The sequence below is a fragment of the Manis javanica genome, chromosome 4 (genome assembly GCF_040802235.1).
Source record: "Manis javanica isolate MJ-LG chromosome 4, MJ_LKY, whole genome shotgun sequence".
Lineage (NCBI taxonomy): Eukaryota > Metazoa > Chordata > Mammalia > Pholidota > Manidae > Manis > Manis javanica.
In genome coordinates this window covers 78,683,472-78,708,245 of record NC_133159.1, presented here as the reverse complement: position 1 = coordinate 78,708,245, position 24,774 = coordinate 78,683,472, and the positions used below count along the sequence as shown (strand labels likewise).

The following is a 24,774-nucleotide window of genomic DNA, read 5'->3' as shown; positions in this document are numbered from 1 at the left end:
TCTTTCCTCTCTAATCCCTCCCCATGCGCAGTATCTGGTTTTTTTTTCAACCCATGTTCTCTGATGCTGTCATTCTCCTCCTTGTGTGAGGCACTCATAGGTTACTCTCTTATTTCTCAAGGACTTTGGCTTTTGGCTACTGGCATCCTCTTTAGTACCTGTCCCATCTGTACCTCTCTATCCTCAGTCTTGTTTTCAGTATGTATGTAGGTAATACTTAAGACACTCTCCTCGACTGTCTTCCAGTGATATTCCACACCCCTCAGCCATTCACTGCCACTGCCACATTCCACGTAGACTTCATCACTGTTCCACAATCTTATTTTCAGGCAACCCACTCTAATTACCATGTTGCTGTGGTCACCTTGCGGAAGTGAGTTGGACTCCTCCACCTCAGATTTGGTTTGAATGTTGAGACTGATGATGCTATATATGTGCCGAGAGAGTATGAAAAGGTTTAGTACTCACATACAGAAACTTTATGGGAAGAGCAGGGCAGGTTTCTAAGCTGGTATAAATACGGCTTAAAGGAGCAGAGAAAGGAGACTGTCTTAAGATGTTATGGTGGTTGGCGGTAGGAGGTAGGATTCGAAAGTCCGAACGAGGCAGATGGGTGTTTGCTTTTTAAAAGGACAGCTAACGTTGTCTGGTGTAGATCTCAAATACCCCAGCAATGCAAACGTAATTCTCAGTCATGTCATGTGTACTGTTCGCGTGGTGATCTTTGACGATTTCCTGTTCCAACCTCTATTCCTCACCCCCAAAATGTGATATCTACAAGGGTCGAGATTTTTGTCTGCTTTGTTCATGTACATAACCCTATCAACCAGAACAAAGTCTGGGTGGTCAATAAATATTTATTTATTGAATAAATGAATGAATCAAACTAGTAGGATCCATTCTTAATTTACTCAGGAATTACCAGTCTCTCAACCCAAGCTGGAAATCAATTAAAAATAGGTATAACTGTCCCTAAGAAATACCATCCAGGTTTAAAATTGCGTCTGTCCGTGGGTTGGGGGAAGGGCGGACAGGAAGGTATCTTAAAGTAATGAAAGCTTTCACTACCTGGGGAAAAGCACTTCTCAGAGTTACAGGCCAGAATGAGTTCTAAATGGCCACTTAAACTGTTGGCATCACGTGAAAAGGTTTGTGGGGTAAAACGATAGTAAAACGCATCTTCCTTTATTTTAAGTCACTCAGATCAACAGCTGTTCTCCTACTAGGGTGGCTCTTTTTTTCCTTATTTGGACTTCACTGTCAAAAGAGAGACACCACGCCCTGCATTATGTAGCCTTAACTGAGTAGCTATGCCACGTCCCAGGTCTCTTGTTTTCAGGACTGTATTTAATTCAGAAATATTTTTGAGTCAGGATTCCTGGGTGGGACCAGGAAAACTCAGAAGATGTTTGAAAACAATACAAACCAGAAAAGTTAAAAAAAAAATTTATGTACATTTAGAAAAAGTTCAAGATCGTTCCAGGCGAATTGGATTTGGGGGGCACGCTGAGTTCAGCAGAAAGGAACCCGTCCGCGTTCGCTCGGGGATGCGCGGTCTGCGTCGGGCTGCGGCGGACAGCCCCTCCCGAGGGAGAACGATCCTCTCCTAAGGAAGGGACCCCAAGCTTCCCTTAAATTTCCAGGCAACCCGTCCAGACACGTTCGGAGTGAAGGAGAAGAGTCCAAAGAGCGGCAGTCCCGCCGGGCGGAGTGGCGAGGTAGCGGGATGCGCGGCGGGCGCAGCCGGTAGGGCAGGAGCAGGCGGCTAACTCATCGGGGTCTGAGGGGCCAGCGCTCCGGCCCGCACGGCGCAAACTCCGGCCCGGCGCGTGCGACACCCCCGCTTCCGCGGCGCCCCCTCCCTCCTCCGCACGCCTCCCCTTTAAGCGCCAGGCGCAGTTGGATTTGTGTCGGCCGAGGCCCGGTGCGACTCCCCTTTATGGCGGAGTCGGCAGCAGCGGCGCTGACAGCCGCGGCGGCCGGGCGAGCAGAGCAGGAGGCCGGGCCTCGGGCCGCCGACCGCAGTCACCGCGGCGGGTCGGGGGAAGCGCGGTGCGCGCGGCGGCGGGGGCGGGGGAGTGGGCGGGCCCGACCGGGGAAGGCGGGGAGCCGGGTCGCCGGCGCGCGGGCCCGCCTCTGACTGCGGCGCGGCGGGGCGATGTGTGATTACCATGGCGAGGAGTCTCTGTCCGGGGGCCTGGCTGAGGAAACCCTATCACCTCCAGGTAGGCCGGCGGCCAGCCCGTCGCGCGCCGCTCGCCCGCCTCCCGCCTCCCTCTCCAGCCAGCGCCCGCCCGAAACCCGCGGCCCCCTGCCGTCCGGCACCTGGCGGCGCGCCCTCCCGGCTGTCCGCGGCCGTTGCCCGCGCCCCCGCCGGCCTGGCCCGGGGGCTCGGGTCGCCGCGCCCCGGCTCGCCCCGCGCCCCTGGCATCCCGAGAGCCCCGAGCCGTGACCCAGGTGCGCCCCTGGATGTCGGGGCTGAGCGAGGTGGGCTCGGGACGTGCCTCTCCGCGGCGGGCCCCGCTGGTCGGCTGTGCTCGGCTCTGTGTCCTGGGTCTTAAGTAGGTGACAGGAAAGGTGGTGTGTCATTCCTCCGTATTTTAGATAATTAAGGCAATTTGTCACATCAGTGTCTCCTCAAGCCCCCGAGAAGCGGATTGCGCCTGGTGCCGAGCCCTCTGGTTTGGTCTTTCCATCACGTCCGTGATTTAAATGGGAGGTAGGATTCGAAAGTCTGAACGAGGCAGATGGGTGTTTGCTTTTTAAAAGGACAGCTAACGTTGTCTGGTGTAGATCTCACATACCCCAGCAATGCAAACGTAATTCTCGGTCATGTCATGTGTACTGTTCGCGTGGTGATCTTTGACCATTTCCCGTTCCAACCTCTATTCCGCTGCCAGTCTGCCCTTGGCCCTACTACTGCCTTCATATACTGTTGGTCACCAGGGGGACCTAGTAGACGTCGTGAGTAGCTGAGCGCAAATCCATCACCCCAGCGGAAAAACAACTACAAATCAATGCCTCGCGTGGGTCAGCAGTGTGGTCTGCATTTTAAGGACAGTATTCCTCTACCACTTAGAATAAAATGCCTGAAGGTACTGATAGATTTTTTTGGGATGGGAATTCATGCTCAGCTCATGCTTTTATAAAATATTTAAAATGTTGAAAATAAACCGTCATAAGGCAATTAAACCTTTCATTTTTGTTTGAAAATTGCATATGTATATCGGTAACGCTACAATGAGTGATGCACTGCAAATTGGAAGCATGATTTGACATTCATAATATGAAGGATATGGAAGTAAAACTGATCCATATCATGAAGTGGAGATTGTCATTCTTAGCTGAGCACATCACACTGAAGTAGTGAAGATAAGCTAGGTAAAGTTAAATCTCTTTTGTGATACCTGTGCTACATTTTTAATAGAAAAGCATGTGAAAACTGAAAAAAAAAAAAAGAAAGAAAAGCATGTGAACTTAAATGTAAATCTACAGAAATATGTTGAATTCCCTCAACCAAAGGTTCCTGGCTTTCTAACTGCCCTCCCTCCTTACTTATTGAGCATTTTTTGACCTAGATGCACCTTATGACTTACTGTATTGACTTAATCATTTACTTAATAAATATTTGTTGGATGCCTGTTAATGCCAGAAACTTTGTGAGGTGGTAGGGATTCTACCAGAGCTAAGCAAACACCTTTGTGTTTCTCATAGAGCATAAAGTCTAGTCAGGGAGACAAACATTTATTAAATAATCTCAGAAATGTATAGTGACAACAGTAAATGCTATGAAGGAAAAGGGAAAGAGCAAAAGGCTGCCTGACAAGAAGAGAACAGTTTCGCTCTCTTTTAGAAGTATTTTACTATGGAAATTTTTTATTCACACATAAAGTGGAAAAGAATAATGAGCTCTCCTGTACGTATCACCTGCCCTCAACAAATATCAGTTCCCCTCCATCCTTTTTCCAATGAAAGTATTTTCAAGCAAATCTCAGATATCACATCATTTCATCCAAATATCTCAGTATGCATTTATAACAGATAAGGATATTTCTAGACATATTCACAATATCATTATCACACCTAACAAAATCAATTACAATTCTTTATTTTTCCCTTACTCTCCTCCTAGGTATGCATTACCCTGAGAAGACTGACTAAATTTGACTTACTCTGGCCTGGGCTTCTGTGATTTGAGAGGATCTCTTGGCAAAAACAAAACAAAAAACTCTCTTATTCGTGCTAGAAATTCTTCATCCAGGGAAACTAATTTTCATTTCATGTTTTGAGAGAATGTCTTAGAAAGTAAATGTCTGGTTTAAGTAACATTTTCCTGTAAATGTATTATTTTAATTTAGAATGAGGATGTGTCCTCAACAGGTATTAAAGATCTTGTTTTTTGGTTGGGTAGGGGATGGAGTGAGTACCAGAAAAATTGGATTTCAAAGATGCGAAGAGATGAAGGGCCCAGCAAGGAAAGAGGGAAGTTGCAGAGACCAGCTTTGTATACTTAGTTTTGCTGCTTGTCTTCAACTGGGTGGGGTCAAAAAGCAGATATGTTCTGAGCTGTGCAGGCCTATGACTTGCAAGTTCCTCTTCCTCCTGTAATTTACAGGGCAAAAATTTTAAGCAGTTGACTTAGTGATAAAGGAGCTACATTCCCAGTATTTTCATGAATCTAGATTTCACTGTGGTAATTGATAATACTTGTAGAGAATTGTAGCACTGTGCAATTGATATACTTTCAACTATAAACTGGAATAAATAGCATTTATGGGCTGATGTGGGGCAGAATTCCTGTTTATAGCTCTGTTTATATAGCAAAAGAGATCCTATGACTTGTGAAGAAAACTTGTAGTATGTCCATATGGTAGAACATTATTTAGCAATGAAGAGGAATGAAGAACTGATACATGCTAAAACATGGATGAACCTTGAAATCATTTTAATATATGGAAGAAGCCAGCCACAACAGATCATATATTACAGGGTTTCACTTATATGAAATGTCTGAATAGGCAAACCTATAAATATCAGAAAATAGATTAGTTGTTGCCTAGGGCTGCGAGAGTTGGGGGGAAATGGGTATGAGGTTTTTTTGGGGGTGATGGAAATGTTCTAAAATTAATATTGGTGATGGCTGCACCCTGTGAATATACTAAGAGTCATTGAATTGTATACTTTAAATGAATAAATTATATGGCATATGAATTATATCTCAATTAACTTGTAAGAAAAAAAAAGAACTGAGTTTATCCCCATTGATGTGGTCCTTCTCTCTGCCCCTTGTTGCAGATTCTACCAATGCCAACTTTTTGGTGCAGTAAGTACTTCTAGAAGAGCGGTGCAGGCACACTGTTTGCCTGTGTGGCTTCTGTCAACCAGGTGGGCTTGTGACCTGCTTGGAATAGATAGCCAGTGAACATTTACCTGAGAAACAAGCTTCTCATGGCAATGCATGGTTACCAGAGCACGCTAACTTACAGTGCCATCCTTTTCAGCTAGTTTGTTGAAAACTTACCTCAGAAATAGTACTAATTGGACTGGCTAAATGTCATGGGGCATAGAACAGAGTAGAATTCTGCCTCTGAAATTAGAAACTGTGCATGTATCAACTAGCTAACACCATTTTTAGGCAGTGTTTTTCTTCTACACACCATGATGGTGATACTCCTTGTGGCCTGCTGGATGTGGTAACCCACAGTGACACCTGCATTTGTCTGTTTTTAGCAGTTTGTTTTCTACAAATTAAGATCTACTTTGTCTAGGTTTTACTCACAGTCTGAGAGGGACTGATAATACAGCAGCCCTATAATTCATTGGTTTTAGTTTTGATACCTTCTTTCTTCTCACTGTCATTAAGCCCTGCAAGAATGAAAGTTAAGACAATTTAGGGTAATTCTCTATGCTTAGATTATACACATTTTTCATTCCAGTCATTCTGCCTATGTTGCATTTAAAAAGCTGGCACAATTCTAATGGAATTTGAAGTCTGAGAAACCTGGGTACTTGTGAAGGTTTTCAAGCCCTTTAGATTGCATAAGTTTTAAGTTTCTTGAGGCATCCTTTCAAAAATGACTTAACAGTTTCAATATGTGTTCTTCAGGGCTGTTTGAAGGGATGGATAGATCGTGTGTTCCAATTAGATATTGGCACTTGTTTAACATTTCTGATACTGGCTCTTTGGCTTAGGCTAGTAGTGTTTCTCAAACATGACTGCTGTAGATGGTTTGGTTCTTTATGATTTAATATGAATATTTTGTGGGGTTTATTACTAGATAGTGTTACTGATGCAGATTAACTGGTAGTAGTGCTGATGTTGACAAACACTATAGTAACAGTAGTATGACTTCTTGCCCATTTTCAGCCTCCAGAATTATTTTAAATCTAAGGATAATTAGAACAGGTAGTTACTTCCTATTCCCCAAAGGCTATAGAAGGAGGACTCTAGGTGATATAGTTCTCATCAGCTTTATTAGACCTGCTGTTCAGAGCTAAGCTTTTTGCCTTTGCCTGAAACTGAGTCTCCAGAACTATGATTAGCTTCCTGAATCTGCTGAGTATGCATCCCATAGTGTCTTAAATTCAAGGACACAGTTTTTAGGCAGCTGTTTGAAGTTACCATTATGCTTTTCTACCTCTGTTAGAAACTCACAGACATGCTGGACTCTTGGGCATATTTCCTTCAGGCTGTAGCATACAGTAAAAGTGCTTCTTCCTACTGCCCCAGTTTTTCATTCTGATGGATTATAGTGTGTTTTGTAGTCTGTGTAGAAGTTTTCTTTTTTTAGAAGTTAGGTAATTATAATGTTTTCATTTCTTAAAGTTGCTTCTAAAAACAATACCATACCATTCTGTTGAAAACCGCTTTTTTCTCACAGTTTTAACATATTTCTAGACATTCAAATATTTTTTGAATAATTCTCCTTTAAAGCTTTTTAATCTGCTGAGTATATGAGTTTGGAATAACTAGGATGTTGTAAGTGAACATGTTTTAAAAACCCAAAATTTTTCTTTAGGAATAAGTAGGGGTCTTTTTTTGGTTGACTGAGTATTTAATGAAATTAAATAATTATCTTTTTTAGGTTAGGTGTGATCATGCTACTGTGGTTATGTTTTTTTTCTTTTGTTATGTTTTTTATTGTAGCCAAAAACATTTAACATAAAATCTACCATCTTAACCATTTTTAAGTGTCCAGTACAGTAGTGTTAATACATACACATTGTTGGTAACATATCTTACAACTTTTTCATCCTGCAAAACTGAAACTCTATGCCTATTAAACAACAGCACCCCACTTCCCCATCTCCACCAGCCTAGTAACCACATTCTACTTTCTGTTTCTGTGAGGTTTGCTTCTTTAGACCTCATGTAAGTAGAATCATGCAGTATTTTTGTGTGTGTGATTGGCTTATTTCACTTAGTATAATGTTGTCAGTATTCATCTAGGTATCTTACAATGTATGACAGGATTTCCTTCTTTTTTAATGCTGAGTAATATTCCACCATATGTATAGACCACACTTTTTTACTCCATTCTCTAGTCACTGGGCATTTAGGTTGCTTCCACCTCTTGGCTATTGTGAATAATGCTGCAGTGAACATGGGCATGCTAGTATCTCTTCAAGATCCTCTTCTCAATTACTTTGTATACATTTCTGGAGTTGTGATTGCTATATCTTAAGGCAGTTCTATTTTTAATTGTGTGAGGAATCTTTGTACTATTTTCCATAGCAACTGTACCATTTTACATTCCTGCCAACAGTGCACAAGGGTTCCAATTTTTCCACATCATCACCAGCACCTTTTATTTTCTGTTTTTTTTTTTTTGATAGTGGTCATCCTAATGGGTATGAGGTGATACCTTATTGTGGTTTTTGCTTTGCATTTCCCTGATGATTAGTGATATTGAGCATATTTTCATGTGCTTGTTGGCCATTTGCATGTCTTCTTTGGAGAAATTTCTTTCTTTATTGTTGCAGATTGGTATTTATTCAGCAGGGTTATGGGTTATTGTTAACAGAGTTCCTCTTTCTTTCCTAAGAACAGGGTAATCATGTTTGAGGATATTCTTGCAAGAGAGATTTATAACATACTACCACCTTCTGAATTAATCACTACATCCATTTCAGACATACATAGTGTCTGAACCTAAGCTTGAAAATTAGAGCTTCTCATTTTTAACTTAAAATATTGATCAACATGTCAACCTGTGTACCTTGATTGGATCTTGGATGTTAAAAAAATTGACAAAGGAGTATTTGAGACAATGGGGAAATTTGAAAATGGACTAATATTAGATAGTATTGTATCAGTGTTAAATTATGTTATATAGGAAAGTTCTTATCTTTAGAAGGTGTAATCTGAAGTATTTAGGGTAAAAAGTACCATAATGTCTGTAATTACTTCTAAATAGCTCAGGAAAATATGTTTGTATATACATATATAAAGAACAGGGTTTCTTACCCTCAGCACTGTTGACATCTTGGACTAGATAAGTCCTTGTGTGGGGCTCTGTTTTGTAGGATGTTTGGTGGCATCCCTGACCTCTACCCACTAGATGCCAGTAGCACCCCCCAGAAGCAACAATCACAAATGTCTCCAGACATTACCCAATGTTCTCTGGGAGGCAAAATTGTTCCCATTTGAGAACCATTGATACAGAAGAGAAAGAGGGAGAGGGAGAGATATTTATGCATGTGTAGAGTGAGTGAGCAAGCAAGCAAGCAAACATAGGGCAATGGTAGCAACTGATGAATATAGGAGTAAGGTAGATGAGTATTTTTTGCACTGTTCTTTTACATTGTCTGTATATTTAAAAAATTTCAAAGTAAAAGGTTGGGGGAAATAAATTAGACTGAATTTCATAATTGAGTATGATTGGAAATGTATGAACTTTGTTCAAATTACATTAAGGGTCAAGAAAATGAGATTTGTTAGAGCACATTTGAAGTCAGCAATTAAAGAAGCATGCTAGTTTTCCAGTGGTCCTATAACAAATTACCACAAATTTAGCAGCTTAAAACAGCACATATTTATTTGTACCATTGTCTCACAGTTCTGCAGGTGAGAGGTCCAGGCACAGTGTGGCCCCCCCTGGCTCTCTACTCCAGGTTTCACAAGGTTGAAAACAAGGTGTCACTAGGGTTGAGTTTCTCTTTGGAGCTCTGGGAATGAATTGGCCTCCAGGCTCTTTCAAATTGTCAGAATTCAGTTCTCATGCTATTGAAGGACTGAGGTCTCCATTTCTTGGTGACTGTTGGCAGGGATTGTTCTCAGCATCTAGAGGCTACCTATGTTCTTTGGTTCAAAGCTCCCTTTCTCAGTTTCCAAAGTCAGCAACAGTGGGTGGAGTCCTTCACATGCTTCAAATCTCTCTGACTTCCTCTTCTGCCTCATTTCTTTTCTACTTGCTTCTGCCTTATCTCTCTGACTCTCTTGCCTTCCTATTCTGCTTTTAAGGGCTCATATAATTACAGTGGGTCCACCTGGATAATCCAGGTTAATATCTCTACTTTAAAGCCAGCTGATTAGTAACCTTCATACCAACTGCAGCATCCCTTCAGCAGTACCTAGATTAAATAACCAAGGGATGAGAGTCTAGGGAGACATTTTTAGATGTTTGCCTACCACAGAAAGAATACAACTGGAATTCTGATAGTTAAGAAAAATCAGCAATTTCCTAAGACATTTTGTTTCTTTTCCATTACTCTTAGGTTTAAACATGTTGCCATAGAAGAGATTTTATGAGAGCTATTATTGTATTTATCATTCCAGGAATTGCTGTGAGAGGAATCTTGGATATTTATTAAAGGACAGAAAATGCAAATAATACTGAACAATCATATGTGGAAATAGTTGTTTTTACTATAGATACCACTCTTAATGCTTTTGAAGTCTTATACAAATTATAGTAAGAGTGGGAAAATACAACTTTATGAACTCTAAGAAAATTTTCTTTAAAATGTAACCTATTTCTTTCTATTACTATAATAAAGTTGTTATTCTTTATCCCTTAAATAAGGCAGTGCTTTCTTTTGTTTTGATGTGTCAGCTTACAAATTTTCAACCACACTTGATACAATAGAACTAAATTTGTCCCCAGTGATGGCAGAGCATGTTTATTACCCTGGTCTTGTCCTTTATTCTGTGCAAATACTCAGGATATGCAAAATGTTGCAATACAATGCACATATTTTTACATATATTCAAAAATATTCTGTAACCACTCCAAAATATTAACCTCTAATACCTGTCACTAAGCACACACCCCTATCTCTTCCACATTCTTACTCTTTATTGTTACCACCACCACCATCAAATCATCTTCATCATTATTACCATAATGAGACCCCCTGCCATTCCCATTTCTTCCAGTCTCTCAACCCCGTCTTCCATCCCTTCTTTCGCTATGTAGTCAGGATCCCATGATCTGTCATTGCATCTACTCTTCTTTGCTCTCTTACCACTTCCTTCTTTCTCTGACCTTCTATCATTCTTCATTCTTACCCTGATATTCCCACACTTCCCTCTAAGTTTCATCTTCCTTTGCCCTGGCTTTCCCCAGGACTCCAGCCTTCTTCTGCTTGTCATTTAGTAGTGTCCTTGGGTGATTGTATTTCTTCACACGGCTTCCAAATACTAATGGGTCTCAACTCTGTATATCACCAGCCCACGCCTCTCACGCAGAACTTCAGGTTTGCATTTCCAGCTGCTTATTTGATCTCTATCTCTAAATAGCCCTTCATATTCAACATGTCCAAACCTAAACTCCCAACTCCTCAAATTTTTTCTCTTCCTGTTCAGTTAGTGATACTCTCCAGCTACTGAAGAAAGAAATATACCCAAGTCTTCTAGACTCTGCTTTCCTTACCTTCATATTTAATACTTTGGCAGTTGTCCAGTGCATCTCCTAAATAACTTTTATTGCATCATCTCTTTTTTTTTAAATACAGTGTTGTCAACTATAGTCAACATGTTATACATTAGATCCTCAGACCTTATTTATCTTATAGCTGAAAGGTTGTGTGCTTTTACCATCCTCTCCCTATTTTCCTCACCTCATAGCCTCTGTAGTCATTTTCCCACTCTCTGTTTTTATGACTGATGTTTCTTTTGAATTTTTAGATTCCACATATAAGTGATACCATTCTGTATTTGTTTTTCTCTGTCCAGCTTATTCCACTTAGCATAATGCCCTCAAGGCCCATACATTTATCGCAAATGGCATAACTTCCTTCTTTCTCATCGATGAATAAAATTCCATTGTATATGTGTAACCACACCTTTATCTATTCATCCAGTGAGGGCCACTTAGGATGCTTAGGTTGTTTCCCTATCTTGGCTATAATGAGTAATGCTGCAGTGAACATGGGAGTGCAGATAGCTCTTCGATATCCTACTTTTATTTCCTTTGTTTATTTTATCTCCAGAAGTAAAAATGCTGGATCATGTGGGAGTTCTATTTTTAGTTTTTTGAAGAACATCCATATTGTTTTCTCTAGTGGCTGTACCAATTTACATTCCCACCAGTAGTATACATGGTTTCCCTTTTCTCCAAATCCTCACCAATACCTATCACCTCTTGTCTTTTCAATAATAACCATTCTAACAGATGTGAGATGATATCTCATTGAAATTTCTATTTGCATTTCCCTGATGATTAGTGATGGTAGGTACCTTTTCATGTACTGTTGGCTATTTGTCTCCTGCTGGTACCATGACTCTCTCCTTTTGTCTCAGTAGGCCATTGTAATAGACTCCAGAATGGCCTTTCTGCCTCATTTACCCCTTCCAGGCCTACCTTCCACATTGCTTCCCGAGTAATCTTCCCCAAAGTGCAAATTTGATCAAGTCTTCCTCCCTGCAGGTAAAATCCTTCAGTGGCTTCCCATTGTCTTCCAGAGACCATGCAGAGTTCTAAGTATGGCTCTTCATTTGCCATGTCATTCCTGCCACTGCCACCCCATGCATTATTTGCTCTAGCAATCCTGAAAAACTTGTGGTTTCCTAAATGTGCCATGCTCCCTCATGTGTCAACTTGTCTACCTGACCTTTTCCTCTTTGTCCTAGAATGCCTTCCCCACATTTCCCTGCATCCCTCTTCACCTGCTTTATTCTCAGTTTTCTACTTGTCCTTTAAGTTTCAACTCAAAGAGGAAGTGACCCTTCAGCAGTCTTTCTGTAACACTACGCACCATATTAATACATCTCTTCTGTGCCCCAGAAGGTGTGTGCATGATACCTGGCACACATTTCTCTTTTATAGCACTTAGGATATTGAATTGTCATCAGTGGTTTTCATATCTAACTTCTGTCTCAGAATATGAACTCTTTGAGAGCCCAGATGTCAGTTTTCTTTCTCTGTCCCCTGTGCCTGGCACAGAGTAGGTGCTCAATAAATGTTTGTTAAATGAATGAATCAGCATAAACACTTGTAGAGACAGAATATTATAGAGCTGATTAGATTAACTAAGTCCTTATATTATGAAAATGTGTATACAATAAATAAAATAGTATAGATGAGCAAAAGTATAGATGATCCAAATTATAAGTCTCCTCTTTCCACTTCTTCTTACCCCTAGCTTTACTCCCAAAAGGTGGTGACTTTGAACCACTCTTTTTGGATTTCCTGGTGGCTACACCTCTAACTTCTAGAACTATGTGTCTAACATGAACTGTATACATCCTGGGAGGTGCATAAAATACTGAATTTGGGTACTAGAAGAAATTATTTGAAATTTTATTTTTTCTCATATTTTTATATCTTAAAACGTTTATTTTTGTCAGAATAGCTGGTGATTTTCTATCTTTATTATTATAATAGAGCATTCCCCCCACAAAACTTCAGAATTATTCTTGTGTAATTTAATTTCTGTTCTTTATAAGTCACAATATACCTGTAATAGATTAATATAGTCCTAAGTTCATATAGAATATAAATAAGTAAATATACAGATCTACAGATTTGTGCTCTAAAATACTAAAATCAGAAGGGCTTGGGGCCACTGCTCTAAAAAATAGTCAAATCTATTGTCTTTCCACTTTTAAAAATGAGTATCTAGCTTTTTTACATTGTAGTAATCTCATTCTCTCTCTTTCAGTGTTTGGTAGTTGTATAATAATAATACAACTTTTACTTCTTTTTTAACTTCATTTAGTAACTTCAGATAATGACAACTCTATTTCTCATTTCATCCACTTTTGACCATCTGTGTTGATTCCCCCATTTTTATGAAGGGGCATTATAATATGGGCTTTCCCACTTTCTGTTAGTGACACTTTTACTTTACATCGTCAAACTTTTTTATGTGTTCATAACCTTTACATTTCATCCTGTTACTACAACCAGGTCTCCATATAAGTTGAATCTAAAAAAGGAAGACTGTAAATAGTTTATATTGTGACCTGTTAATTCTTCCATAAAGGAAACTCTCTCTTATGAGCCTGAGACTTATTGACTGCAGTATGGAGCTGTTTTCTCCTTGTCAGGACAGTATGTAGAATTAACAGACCAGTATGGATGCTACTTGTTATTAGGCAAATTACTGCAGGGATTTGTTCTTGCAGATAATTTGTCCTTGCTTTTTAATATTCCTATTTAAAGAGTAATAATTTAAAGCCTAGCTTTTAGGATCTGTAATGAAGTAACAAAGTCATCATCTGAAATCTCTGTGGGCCACCATTTCTCCCCTTAGCAGTTGGCGTACCTTTTTGGAATGGTTACCTAGTTACACTCAGATATAGGGGACAGACATTTCTTCTGTCATCTGACCCCAAAATCCAAGTGAACTGAGTTAGTTCTGGAATGCTGGGCCATTTGAATAATAAGAACAGCTCTCAACTTCAGGGAGAGCATTGCAGGTAGGAACTGGTTATATTTTGCTGCCACGTTTATAGGAAATAAAAGGAAAGTCAAACACTTTTGGCCAGTGTTTCTCTTAGAGTCCAGAAACTTTTGTCTTGAGACCAAACATATACAAGTTTAGTTCTGGCTTAAGATGAAGGGCATCTCTATTTTTAGTAACCCCCCTAAAACATGATTCTGCAAATATTTCCTGTGGAGCCAATTTGTATGCTATGATTACATTTTTTTCTCTCCAGGGCCAGGGTCATGACCTCTGGGCAGTCAAGATTCTAAGATCAGTAACAACTAGATCCTCTTTTTTTCATACTCCATCAGTTCCTTATAATGGGGTATATGTAGGCTGGCTTCATAATTGAAATGTAGCTTTTTTCTTCTTTTTTTAATCTTCAGGGAGTGTCTAATTGTCTTTCTTCTTCTTCTTCTTTTGGCTTAATATGCCTTTATCATGGCCTCACTTCCATACTCTGAGTTATATTTTCTATTCTGTGGAATCCCCCTTTGTAACCAGATGCTTTTCTAGGCTACACTGCCCGGCTATCTTCTAAGAATTTCCCTCAATTCTTCTGGGTTAGAACCACTGTTCTCAGGATCCTGTGTCTTCTACTGTCCTGATTTATGCCATCATTTTACTGGAGTATATCCTGAAATATAAGTTATTTAGAAAGTATGTGTGGGAAGTAAACTTTCTGAGCCATGTCTAAAACTATTTTTATTATATCATAGTATTTGTTTATAGTTAGGTTGGATGTAGAATTCTGGGCTGAAAATAATTTCTTTAGAAAATGTGAAGACATGGTCCCATTGTCCTCTAACATCCTCTGTTGTGGACAAGAAGCCAGTTTGGTTATCAGTCCTTTGTTGGTGACCTGTTTTTCTGTTCAGTGTCTCCTTTCTTATGCTTGTTTTGGAATTCTGTGAGGAGATGTATAGTTGTGGATCTTTGATCAGTGAGTTGTATTGCACACTCAGCCCTTTCAGTCTGAAGACTGGAGTCTTTCTTCAGCTCTGAGGAATTCTATTCTGTTTAATAGTTTCTCGCTCTCTTTTTTCTGTTCTTTTCTTCTAGGGCTTTTATTAGACAAATATCATACCTCTTGGGTTGCTTCTTTTTTGTGTAGTTTCCTTATTATTTACCTAATTATATCCATATGCTCTTGTTCTGAATCTCTCATATTTTTTTCCAGCTCATCTGTTGATTTTCTTTCCTTTTCTAATCACTCTTTAAATTCTAAGAATTTTTTTTTAGGATTTAGATTTAATTTAAAAAATTTAGTTGAAAGAGTTCTTCCAAGTTCTTTGTTCCTTTTTTGGTTAAAACAGGTTTCCTATTCCTGTTTTATATGGATACAATACCCTCTTGAATTTTTTGGTTGTAGTAGTTTTTTGTTTTGTTTGTTTTAATGTATTCTTATATCCCTTAATTATATTTGTTCCCTTCAGTGATCCTTTTTCTGTGTTTTTCTTAGCTCTTCTTTTTCATGCTGCTGAATTTCCCTATCTGCCTGGCAATCCTGGTTGTCTATTCATATTTTAGAAAGAAGGACTGAGGAACTGGTGTGGATTTCCTCTGGTATTTTAAGATTCAGTCTCTTTTCCCCCTAGACCTATCACCTGAGGGAGGCTGACAGAGCCCTCTGTGTAGGGCAGGATGCGTTGGCTGGCCTACTTGCTCTGCGGCGAGCCTGTGCTCAGGCTCCGGGGCCCTGTGTGCAGAGACGTGCTTTACTCTGGGCAGACTATACTCCCACTAGATGCCTTGGTTTTCCCCAGGTCTTTTGTTCTTTCAGCTATCTGGGTTTTTGACTGAGGGTTAATGCCAGGCTGCCTGTGATCTGGGTGTGGGGTTGGGGGGAGCAGATGGGAATGCCAACCAGCATGGTTCCAAGTACAGACCTTCAATTATCTCCCCTGTCTTCAGCCCCATTTCTTGCTTCTGCCCCCCTCATACCTGCTGGCCCAGAGCCCAGAGCCATCAGGTGTTGCAGGGCAGATTGGCCCTAGATTCCTTCTAGCATTCCAACAAGCAGTGTGGCTTCCAGCTCCTTTTAGATTGCCTTGTGGAGTATTCTGGGTTGCAGCTTTCTCTGTCTGTCTCATCCATCAACACAATTCCATCTGCTTTTTGAATTCTAGAAATTTGTTGGATTTTTCATTTACTGGTGAATTTCCTCCTTCCCTTTCCTTTTGCTGTTAGAGGTTCCTTGCTTCAGTTTGCCTCCCTTATTTGAGTCTGGTGTGCAAACTAGGTAAGTAGTAAATGTACATCCTTAGTCTACCATCTTGAACTAAAAGTACCTGGTATTGATGCCGGGGTTCTTGTTTGCGGAGCCGAAGAATGAGCTTCACAAACAGTCAAGGTAGGAGAGCAAGGTACAGGCTTTTATTTAGAGATAAAGTGAAAGGACAGAGCTCCCAGCTCACGCCAAGAGGGGACAAGAGAGTCCGTAGTGCTGTGTTGTCTAGGGGGTTTTATAGGCAGCTGAGGATTTTTGGAGAACATGAAAAAAACTTAGGGGTGTGGACTTGTTAAGTGGTCCCTGAATATTTAGAATTAACTTAACACAAGCAACTTTCTCTGATGATTTCTCCTTGAGATACCAGCATCTTGGTCTGGGAGCATATGAAAGAAGGCCACCTGCTCAGCCCCCAAGGTGGGCCGAGGTATTGTTTGCTAAAGAGTAAATTAAGAATTTCTAACATCTTAACTTCTTGGTTATTAAAATGCAATCTTATCTTTAAGGTGGAATCCTTCCTGCCTTTTACTGTGTTGTTTATGCCTGGGCTTACTTGCTAAATTAGTTGCCCAGTTTGCAAAATCACTTCATCAGATCTGAAGGAGAAAGACAGCACATAGGCCTGGGCCTTTTAGTATACTAAAGAGAACCTTACACATGATTATAAATGGTTAGCATAATAAAACATGTGCTACTCTTCTTTATCTGGGGAACATTAACTGATTTTACTGAAGAATGATTCTAGACCTCAATGTTTAACAGAGTTTTAGCAGGGGGGTTTCCTTGCATGTAGTTACATTGCTCTGACTGCAGATATCCCACCCTGCCCCCTCCGGAGGCCCTTACCCTACTTTGACTACATCTATGGTCCCTGTCTCAGTATGAATTTTAAACTAACTTCTGAATATTAACATAGACTGTTTATCTTCATAGCTGCAGTGTCTACTTAAATATTACATAATTAATAAACTGTTTCAGTAAAATAAAGCAAGAGAATTAGAGGAACTTCAGAATGATAAAGATAAGATGGCACTGTTTTCCCCCAGAAAATTTTGTACAATAGCAAGAGTTTTAGTAAAAAAAAGAACTACTCAGTTAAAGATTAGAGTCTTAAAATTAATATCAATTTTGTGCCTGATTTCTATAGATTAGAGTCAACAAGGGTATTACCTACCGTGTATCAGGTAAGTAGGGCTTAAAGCAGTGACTATGATAGCTCTCTGCTTTCATACACTTTGCATGTTGTTTTCAGGAGGGCACTGATGGATAGACAATAAGTGAATTTTTAAAGATTGCCACCAAAAACATTGATTATGTGTGCAATGCAGATAATTAAAACAGGCTGCGTGATCATGAGTGTTAACGGACATATATGTTGGCCGGCTGGCTACTTAGAGACCTTGCTGTGGAAGGGATGGTTACCTGAGATCTGACAGGCAGGAGCCAGCCAGGCAAGCACTGGGAACTTGGCATTACCATGTGAGAGAACGTATCCTTTCCACTTTACTCAGTGCTAACCCGTTGGTTTCGATCATACTTCTGTCCTGTAAAGTATTTTTATATTAATGTAATGAATTGCCTAAACATTTCATCAGCTTTTAAATAGCACTTTGGTGAAATAAAAAGACTCATGAGATAATTTATTCCCCTAGGACAGAGAAGGGATAAACAAGCTTTTTTACCCTGCAACAGCAGAATGGTTTGGTGAATTTAAAGGCTTTAATTATTATGCTTTAAGCAACAACTTAATTTGCTTCAGTCTGATTCTTAGCTTTCAAGTGCAGTTCTTCCTTTGAGATATTGTGTTGCTATTTCAGAGCTTGTCATTTTGCTAGTGTGCTTTTCCTCATCAAAAAGCATTTATTTACTGCTCACTTGGATATAGTCCCTGTACTGGTGTTGATACTGTGGGTTGCAGATACACATTTGCTATTATCCTTAAATTGGATACACTTTTCAAGTTTATGGACAATGGATAGTTTAAGGGACCGATTTGTAGATCCTTAAATTCCCATGCAGTTTTTTGTAATGTTGTTCTGCCTGAGAATGTGCCGATGATGGAGGTGCAGGGTCTGCTTTCCCACCTTCTCTCTCCCAGTTGCCCTTCTAAAAGAAAGGCACACTGCTCATCCATCTCAGATCTTACAAAGGTCCCTGAATGTGAAAACAACCAGGGCTCCAACAAAGGGCAATTGAAAATATTGGTGACTGTGTTAAGGTCATGACTGTGATAAGTAACAATATCTTGGAATGACTGGATACCGAACAGTTCCTTTTGCCATTCAAGTAGTTTCCAATTTTTTGCTCTCAGTAAACTGAAAAAAGACCTAATTGAGCTGTTTTCTAATTAACTAGTAGGTCTTTAAGTGGTTTTTTGATGGTAAATTACAGTTATTTATGTCACATAACTCTAACAAGACATCCGTTCCTATCTTTTCATTTATGTGAAAAAGGTTTTAACCATTTAAAGCTATAAAAACAGAAAGTAGGGATAGAATTGACTCTGAGCCCAATTTCATTCTGGTAATAAATAGTCAGTACATGAAAACATGAACTAATAAGAAAAATTATGGGTAAGAAAAATCTCACCCATCTCTTTAATAAACCTTGATACCAAAGCATGAGCCATAAAAGGAAAAATTGATAAATTTATATCATCAAAATACCTTAAGAGAATAAAATGACTAGAGAAAATATTTGTGAGCCACATATTTGACAGAAGACCAATACTCAGAATCTATAAAGAACTCTCAAAATTCTCAAAACTGAACTGTGAAAATCAATTAGATAACGGGAAAAAGACATATACAGACATGTCACTAAAGAGGACATTCAGATGGTAAATAAACACATGAAAAGATATGCAGCCCCATTAGCCATTAGAGAATTGCAAATTAAAACCATAAACATATCATCAGATTGCTAAAATAAAAAATAGTGATGACAATAGATGCTGAAAAGGATGCAGAGAAACTGAATCATTGATGGTGGGAATGTAAAATGATACAGCCACTTTGGAAAACAGTTTGGCAATTTGTTAAAAACCAAAGATGCAACTACTATATGACAGAGGAGTAAAACTCCTGGCATTTACCCCAGAGAAATGAAAACTTATTGCTATAGACTGAATTATGCCCTCCTCTCTACACCCCTCTCCAATTCATATATTGAAGCCCTAACCCCAATGTGTGATATTTGAAGATGAGGCCTTTGGGAAATAGAGTTAGGTGAGGTCATAAGTCTGGGCCCTTATGATGGGATTAGTATCCTTATAAAAAGAAATAACAAAGCTTGATCTCTCTGCCCTGTGAGAACACAGTGAGAAGGCAATCATCTATAAGCCAGGAAGAGATCTTTCACTAGAACCTGGCCATGCTGCCACCCTGATCTTGGACCTCCAGCCTTCAAAACCACATGAAAATAAATTTCTGCTGTTTAAGCCATGCAGTCTATATTTTGTTACAGCAGCCTAATATGACTAATACACTTATGTTCACACAAACCTGTATATGAATATTTATGGTGACTTTATTGGTAATAGCCAAAACTGGAAACAACCCAGATGTTCCTCAATGGATGAATGGTTAAAAAAGTCACATCCAAACTGTGGAATATTACTCAGCAATAAAAATAATGAACTATTAGTACATGCAACTACTTGGATGAACCCTGAGGAAATTATGCTAAGCAAAAAGCTAGTCTCAAAAAGATATATTCTGCATGATTCCAGTTTTATACCATTTGTGAAATGATGTGATTATAGGGATGGAAAACAGATTAGTGGTGGCCAGGGGATAGGGCAGGGATGGGAAGGAGGAGGTTGGAGTTATAAAGGGGTGGTATAAAGGAAGCTTGTGGTGATGGTACAGTTAAGTAGATAGATTGTGGTGGTGGTTATACAAAGTTACACATGTTATAAAATTGCATAGAGCTACACACACACAAAATGAGTGCATTTATTCTAGTGAAATGTGAATAAGCTCTGGATTGTACAAATATCAATGTCCTGGTTTTGATGTTGTGCTGTTGTTAGTTATTCAAGATATTAATGTTGGGGCATGCTAGGTGAAGAGTACAAGGCACTTCTACATTTCTTAGCACCTTCCTGTAAATTTAAATATTTCAAATTAAAAGTTTAAAAAAATAATTTGTGATGAAAGCAGAAAGGAAAATAAGTTCAAGAAGCAAAATGAAAGAGGTAAAATTTCTGACTCTTGTAAACCAGTTGTTTCTCAGTTTTTTGAAATAGATTATGGAGGTAGTCAAATCACTATAGAGTTTAAGTGCCATTAGATACATTTAAGGTGATGTTACAGCTTCTTAAAAAGTATCAATATTTACAATATGTTAGAAATTACTCCTTTGCAACTATTTACACTTACAGTGAAAACTTTAGCTATAATTAAAAATGTGTGTGTGGGTGTGTAGTTTTCAAAATTCTCTTGGGGGTCCACAAACAAAAATGGTAGATTTCAATAGTGTAATACTCCCACTGATGAAGGGGCTACATTCCAAAAATATACTTATAAAAAACTCCAAAATCTTAATGGCCAGAGGTAGTTGAGATATTATGGAACTTGGGAGTTTTTGGTTAAGAGTAGAATTGTAGTACCAAAAACCAGTAAATAATAAGAATACATAAAATGGTTTTAGAAAGAATTAGGGAAGAAGTGTTGTACTATGTTTAGATGACATTATTAGCCTTTAATGCCTACTTTTAAAATCAGTGCAGGTGTGTTCAGTTGCTATGTTCTAAACAGGCAAGAGAAGGGTGGGAAAGGGAGGCAGAGGAGGGTTGTTTTTGGCAGTGTATGTTAGGGAGGGCCTAGTGACGAGGAATAGTCACCTCCCTTCCCAGAAATCACCCTGAAGGGACTACATCAGGTTTAGATAATGCATGACTTTAGAATTCCGATTTCTCCTCCACCCCACCCTCTGAAAACTCTTACGCTTGATGATGCCCCAGTCTTAAGTAGGGAGTTAAATCTACCATTTTACTATTAGCCAACTTAATATATACAAGTACTTGGGAACTGGTTATATTATAAATGAACTTCAGGCATTTGATACATGTAAATTATGTCTGATCATTTTCTGGTTGATAGAGGAGTTTGTGAAGGAAAAGGTATCATCAGGTAAAAGGGGGCATTGGAAGGTGGGGAAGCAGAGTTAAGGTTTGAAAGCTACAAACAGAAACAAAGTGAGATATTTTGAACATACTAATATGTTGCCTAACATGATTTATGAATGGTTTGGTTAATATTTAAAAATAGTGTTGACTACTTATTAAGGAATTTGTATCTCTGAGTATTTAATTAACCTAAAATAGATCCCATTAAATCAGTTTAATGTAAAAATGACCCATAGTTGGATCTACCAAGTAAATATAAAAGTCATTAGGTTATGTAGACTTCCATCCCCAAAGGTCATAGAAATTAACCATACAAAATGATAGTATTGAGTTATAAATATCTTATGTAGCAAGTATTTTTATAGAAGTGATTTTGAGTTTAAAGAAAAATGGAAAGAATTCTAATGTTACATGATTTAAGGTGAATAATATACTTTATCATGAGATTTTAAGCATGTAATTTGACCTGTATCAAGCTCCTTTTCCTTAGCCCTAATTTTTTTCATTTACTGGTGTGATGATGCTGATGCTGATTTTAAGGATAGTTTTTTCTTACCTCTCTAATGACAACTTGTTTTTTTCTTACTTTCCTAATAACAATATTTTCAATATTTAAGGAGGAATACTTCAGCTTCTTCAGAAAATGTGATTATATCCAAAATTTATAAACTTTTGAATGACTTTCAAAAAACATAATTATGGCCTTCTATGTTGTACTTTTGCCTGTTTCAAGAACTTTTTGAAATCCGATTAGTGAAATGACCAATTTTTCCCTGCAAACTGATAGTCTATTTATGTGGTATATGTTTATGATTACCTTAGAGAAATCAGTACTTTTTTCTTATTGTACGTTGTTAATATATCCATTACATAGAGATGTAATAGATTCTTAAAAATATATATGCATATGTTTTTTTCAATTTTGTCATATTGAATATAAAAGATTTCATTACTATATATGATAAACAAATGCTTTAACAAACTACAAAGTTACACAGATTTTTTTCATTTCCAATAAGTAAATATTTATGTTATCTAATATGAAAAAGATTTTTCTAATATTTTTGTAGAACTTTGAATAAGAAAACAGTTTACATTTTTATTTGAGGGAAGAGCCAAGAAAGATTAATCCAATGGAGATGAAGATTGATACTATCTATATTTACTGAAAAGAGCCACTAGAGATATTTTCCCCTGTATCTGTAAGACTTTCAAGAGGCAAGCAGTAAGTACACATCTAGATGGAATGCCTTTTCATCTAAGCAGTGGGTATAACTTATATTAAAACATTAGGCTGCCTCCATAGGGAAGTTGTGAGGATCTAGCATCATCAGGACGCTGCTTTCCCTGTAGGTGTTGGGAGAGGTGAGAGTGGGGAGAATCCCTAAGCATAATTTAAGATTATGACTTTGTATGAAAAATGCTAACATACTCATTGAGCATATAGTTCAGTAATACTGATGTGTGTTTTCCCTCTACTATAAAGAATGACATTTAAATTTTCATATTGAATCGTTCAGAAATAAATTACAATTCCATATCAATGAAGGATGATGGAACCACGCTCAGGTCAGGGTGTTTTTTAAACTGTGAAAGGGACCTTTGTCACAAAATTTATTGACAGTTACTTTTCAAGTTTAGGATTTTTCAAAGTGGAATGAGTAAAAATGCTTATTTTCTCTTTGGTACCAGATCCGTACCTCAGGAAAATGTCTGCTAAGTGTTACGTTTCTAAACAGAGAATTAAGTATCTGATTAAAGATCAGAAGCTGAGTAAAGATCAGTAGTCCAAGGAATCTTATTTTTTCTACCAATCTAGACTTTATTAAAGCTTTTCTAGCATCCATATTAAATAATCAATACTTGTCAGCATAACTTCTGAAAAAAAATAGCATTCTCTAAAGGAAGATTTAAAGAAATGCAGACACCTACACACAGTCAAGGACCTTCTCACTGACCTTTATTTTTAACAAAATTGCTGAGTCTATTCCTGTCCATTATGGTCTAAGTAGAAACATTCTGAATTCTTGTCTCATTTGAGACCAGTCTGCTGAGACCTCTACTCACTTGCCCATTTAGCCAGTTAAAAGCTGTCAAAACACTTTTATTGTGGGTCTGCTGGTGGTATAGGCTTTTTTTTCATATTGTATTGTATTATATTGTATTTTTACTGCTATACAATATTATATTGGTTTCAGTTGTACAACATAGTGACTTGATAATTACTAGATGCTTGCCACAGTTAAAAGTGTATGAGCTTTCTATGTTTACTTAATACCCAGCTTTCACTCCTTAACGTTCCAGTTCCTTTGTGGGTCTTAATATAAAAGTTGGGGGTAGGGAGGAGATGGTCTGTTCACATATAACCTTCTAAAGTGATTAGGCAAAAGCCCAAAATTACTCCCATCATGCCATGCTGTAAAGACCCCAGTATGACAAGGAGGCAGGATAAAATGGTGGTTAAGAGCGCCAGTTTGGGAGTCAGACACACCAGGATTCAGATCCTGGTTCTACCATGTATGTGCTATCTGCCTTTAGACAACATACTCAGCCTAAATCTCCTTAACTGTATAATCATGAAGGTAATGAAATTATTATTTCATGGAGTGATAAAGATTAGATGAAATAAAGTATGTAGTGCACTTTGTTCTGTGTATAGCTCATACTAAAAACAATGATAAGGGGAATGGGAAGAAAATATCTAAAGCCTTTTTAATTTTTTAAATTAGAAAAGAGGTAGTAACCACAGTGTTGCTCATGTGAAACCTTTATAAGATTGTGGATCAATGATACCTTAATAAAGAAAAATAGAGAAGAATAAAACACTAGAAATAAATCAATGAAACCAGGAGCTGATTGAGAAAAAAAATAGATAAACCCCTATCCAGACTTATCAAGGAAAAAAGAGAGTGTACACATGTAAACAAAATCAGAAACGAAGAAGGAATAATCATAATGAATACCACAGAAATGCAAAGAATTATTAGAGAGTACTATGAAAAATTGTATGCCAATAAATCAGACCTATATGCCAATAAATAAAAACCTAGAAGAAATGGACAACTATCTAAAAAATACAACCTTCCAAGATTGAAAAATAAAAATTCTTTCCACTAAACTGTTACTAGATCTCTAATTTTGTGAAGCTGTGAGTTTGGTAAAGGTCAATCTGCAATTAGCTTAAAAATTAGTTTCATTATTGTCCTTTATAGTGTACTTTGACATTTATCCAAGAGGGGCTGATTTTAATGTGAAAGGCCAGAACCTTAACACAAAATAGCAGGGAACAGTAAGTATTGCTGCTTAAGGTTTTATTGAACTATAACATATCTACAGAAGCGTACATATATGATCAAGAAGCAACCTTATCAGTGCTCTAGAAACTATCTCCATGTTCTCTTCCTCTCACCACCACCCCCTGCAATGGTAACTGCTATCCTGACTTCTAATGAAATAGATTAATTTTGTCTGGTTTAGTGTTTTTATATGAGTAGACTGTATCTTTTGGGTCCAGCTTCTTTGGCTCAGCATTACATTTGTG

At 38.4% G+C, this 24,774-nt stretch overlaps 1 protein-coding gene across 4 annotated transcripts in view; it reads left to right on the top strand.

Moving 5' to 3' along the window:
* The first annotated feature begins 1,385 nt into the window (after window positions 1–1,385).
* The window catches only part of DIPK1A (divergent protein kinase domain 1A), a 139,614-nt gene continuing 116,225 nt past the window's right edge, over window positions 1,386–24,774 (top strand). Inside the window, exon 1 of one of the 4 annotated variants that reach the window (XM_036998051.2) lies at window positions 1,386–1,718. Coding sequence is in view for 2 of the 4 variants with exons in the window: in XM_036998048.2 (XP_036853943.1) it covers window positions 2,172–2,225 (54 nt within the window). In the remaining 2 variants the exon portion in view is untranslated. The other 3 variants (XM_073234286.1, XM_036998048.2, XM_036998050.2) reach the window with 3 other exon arrangements.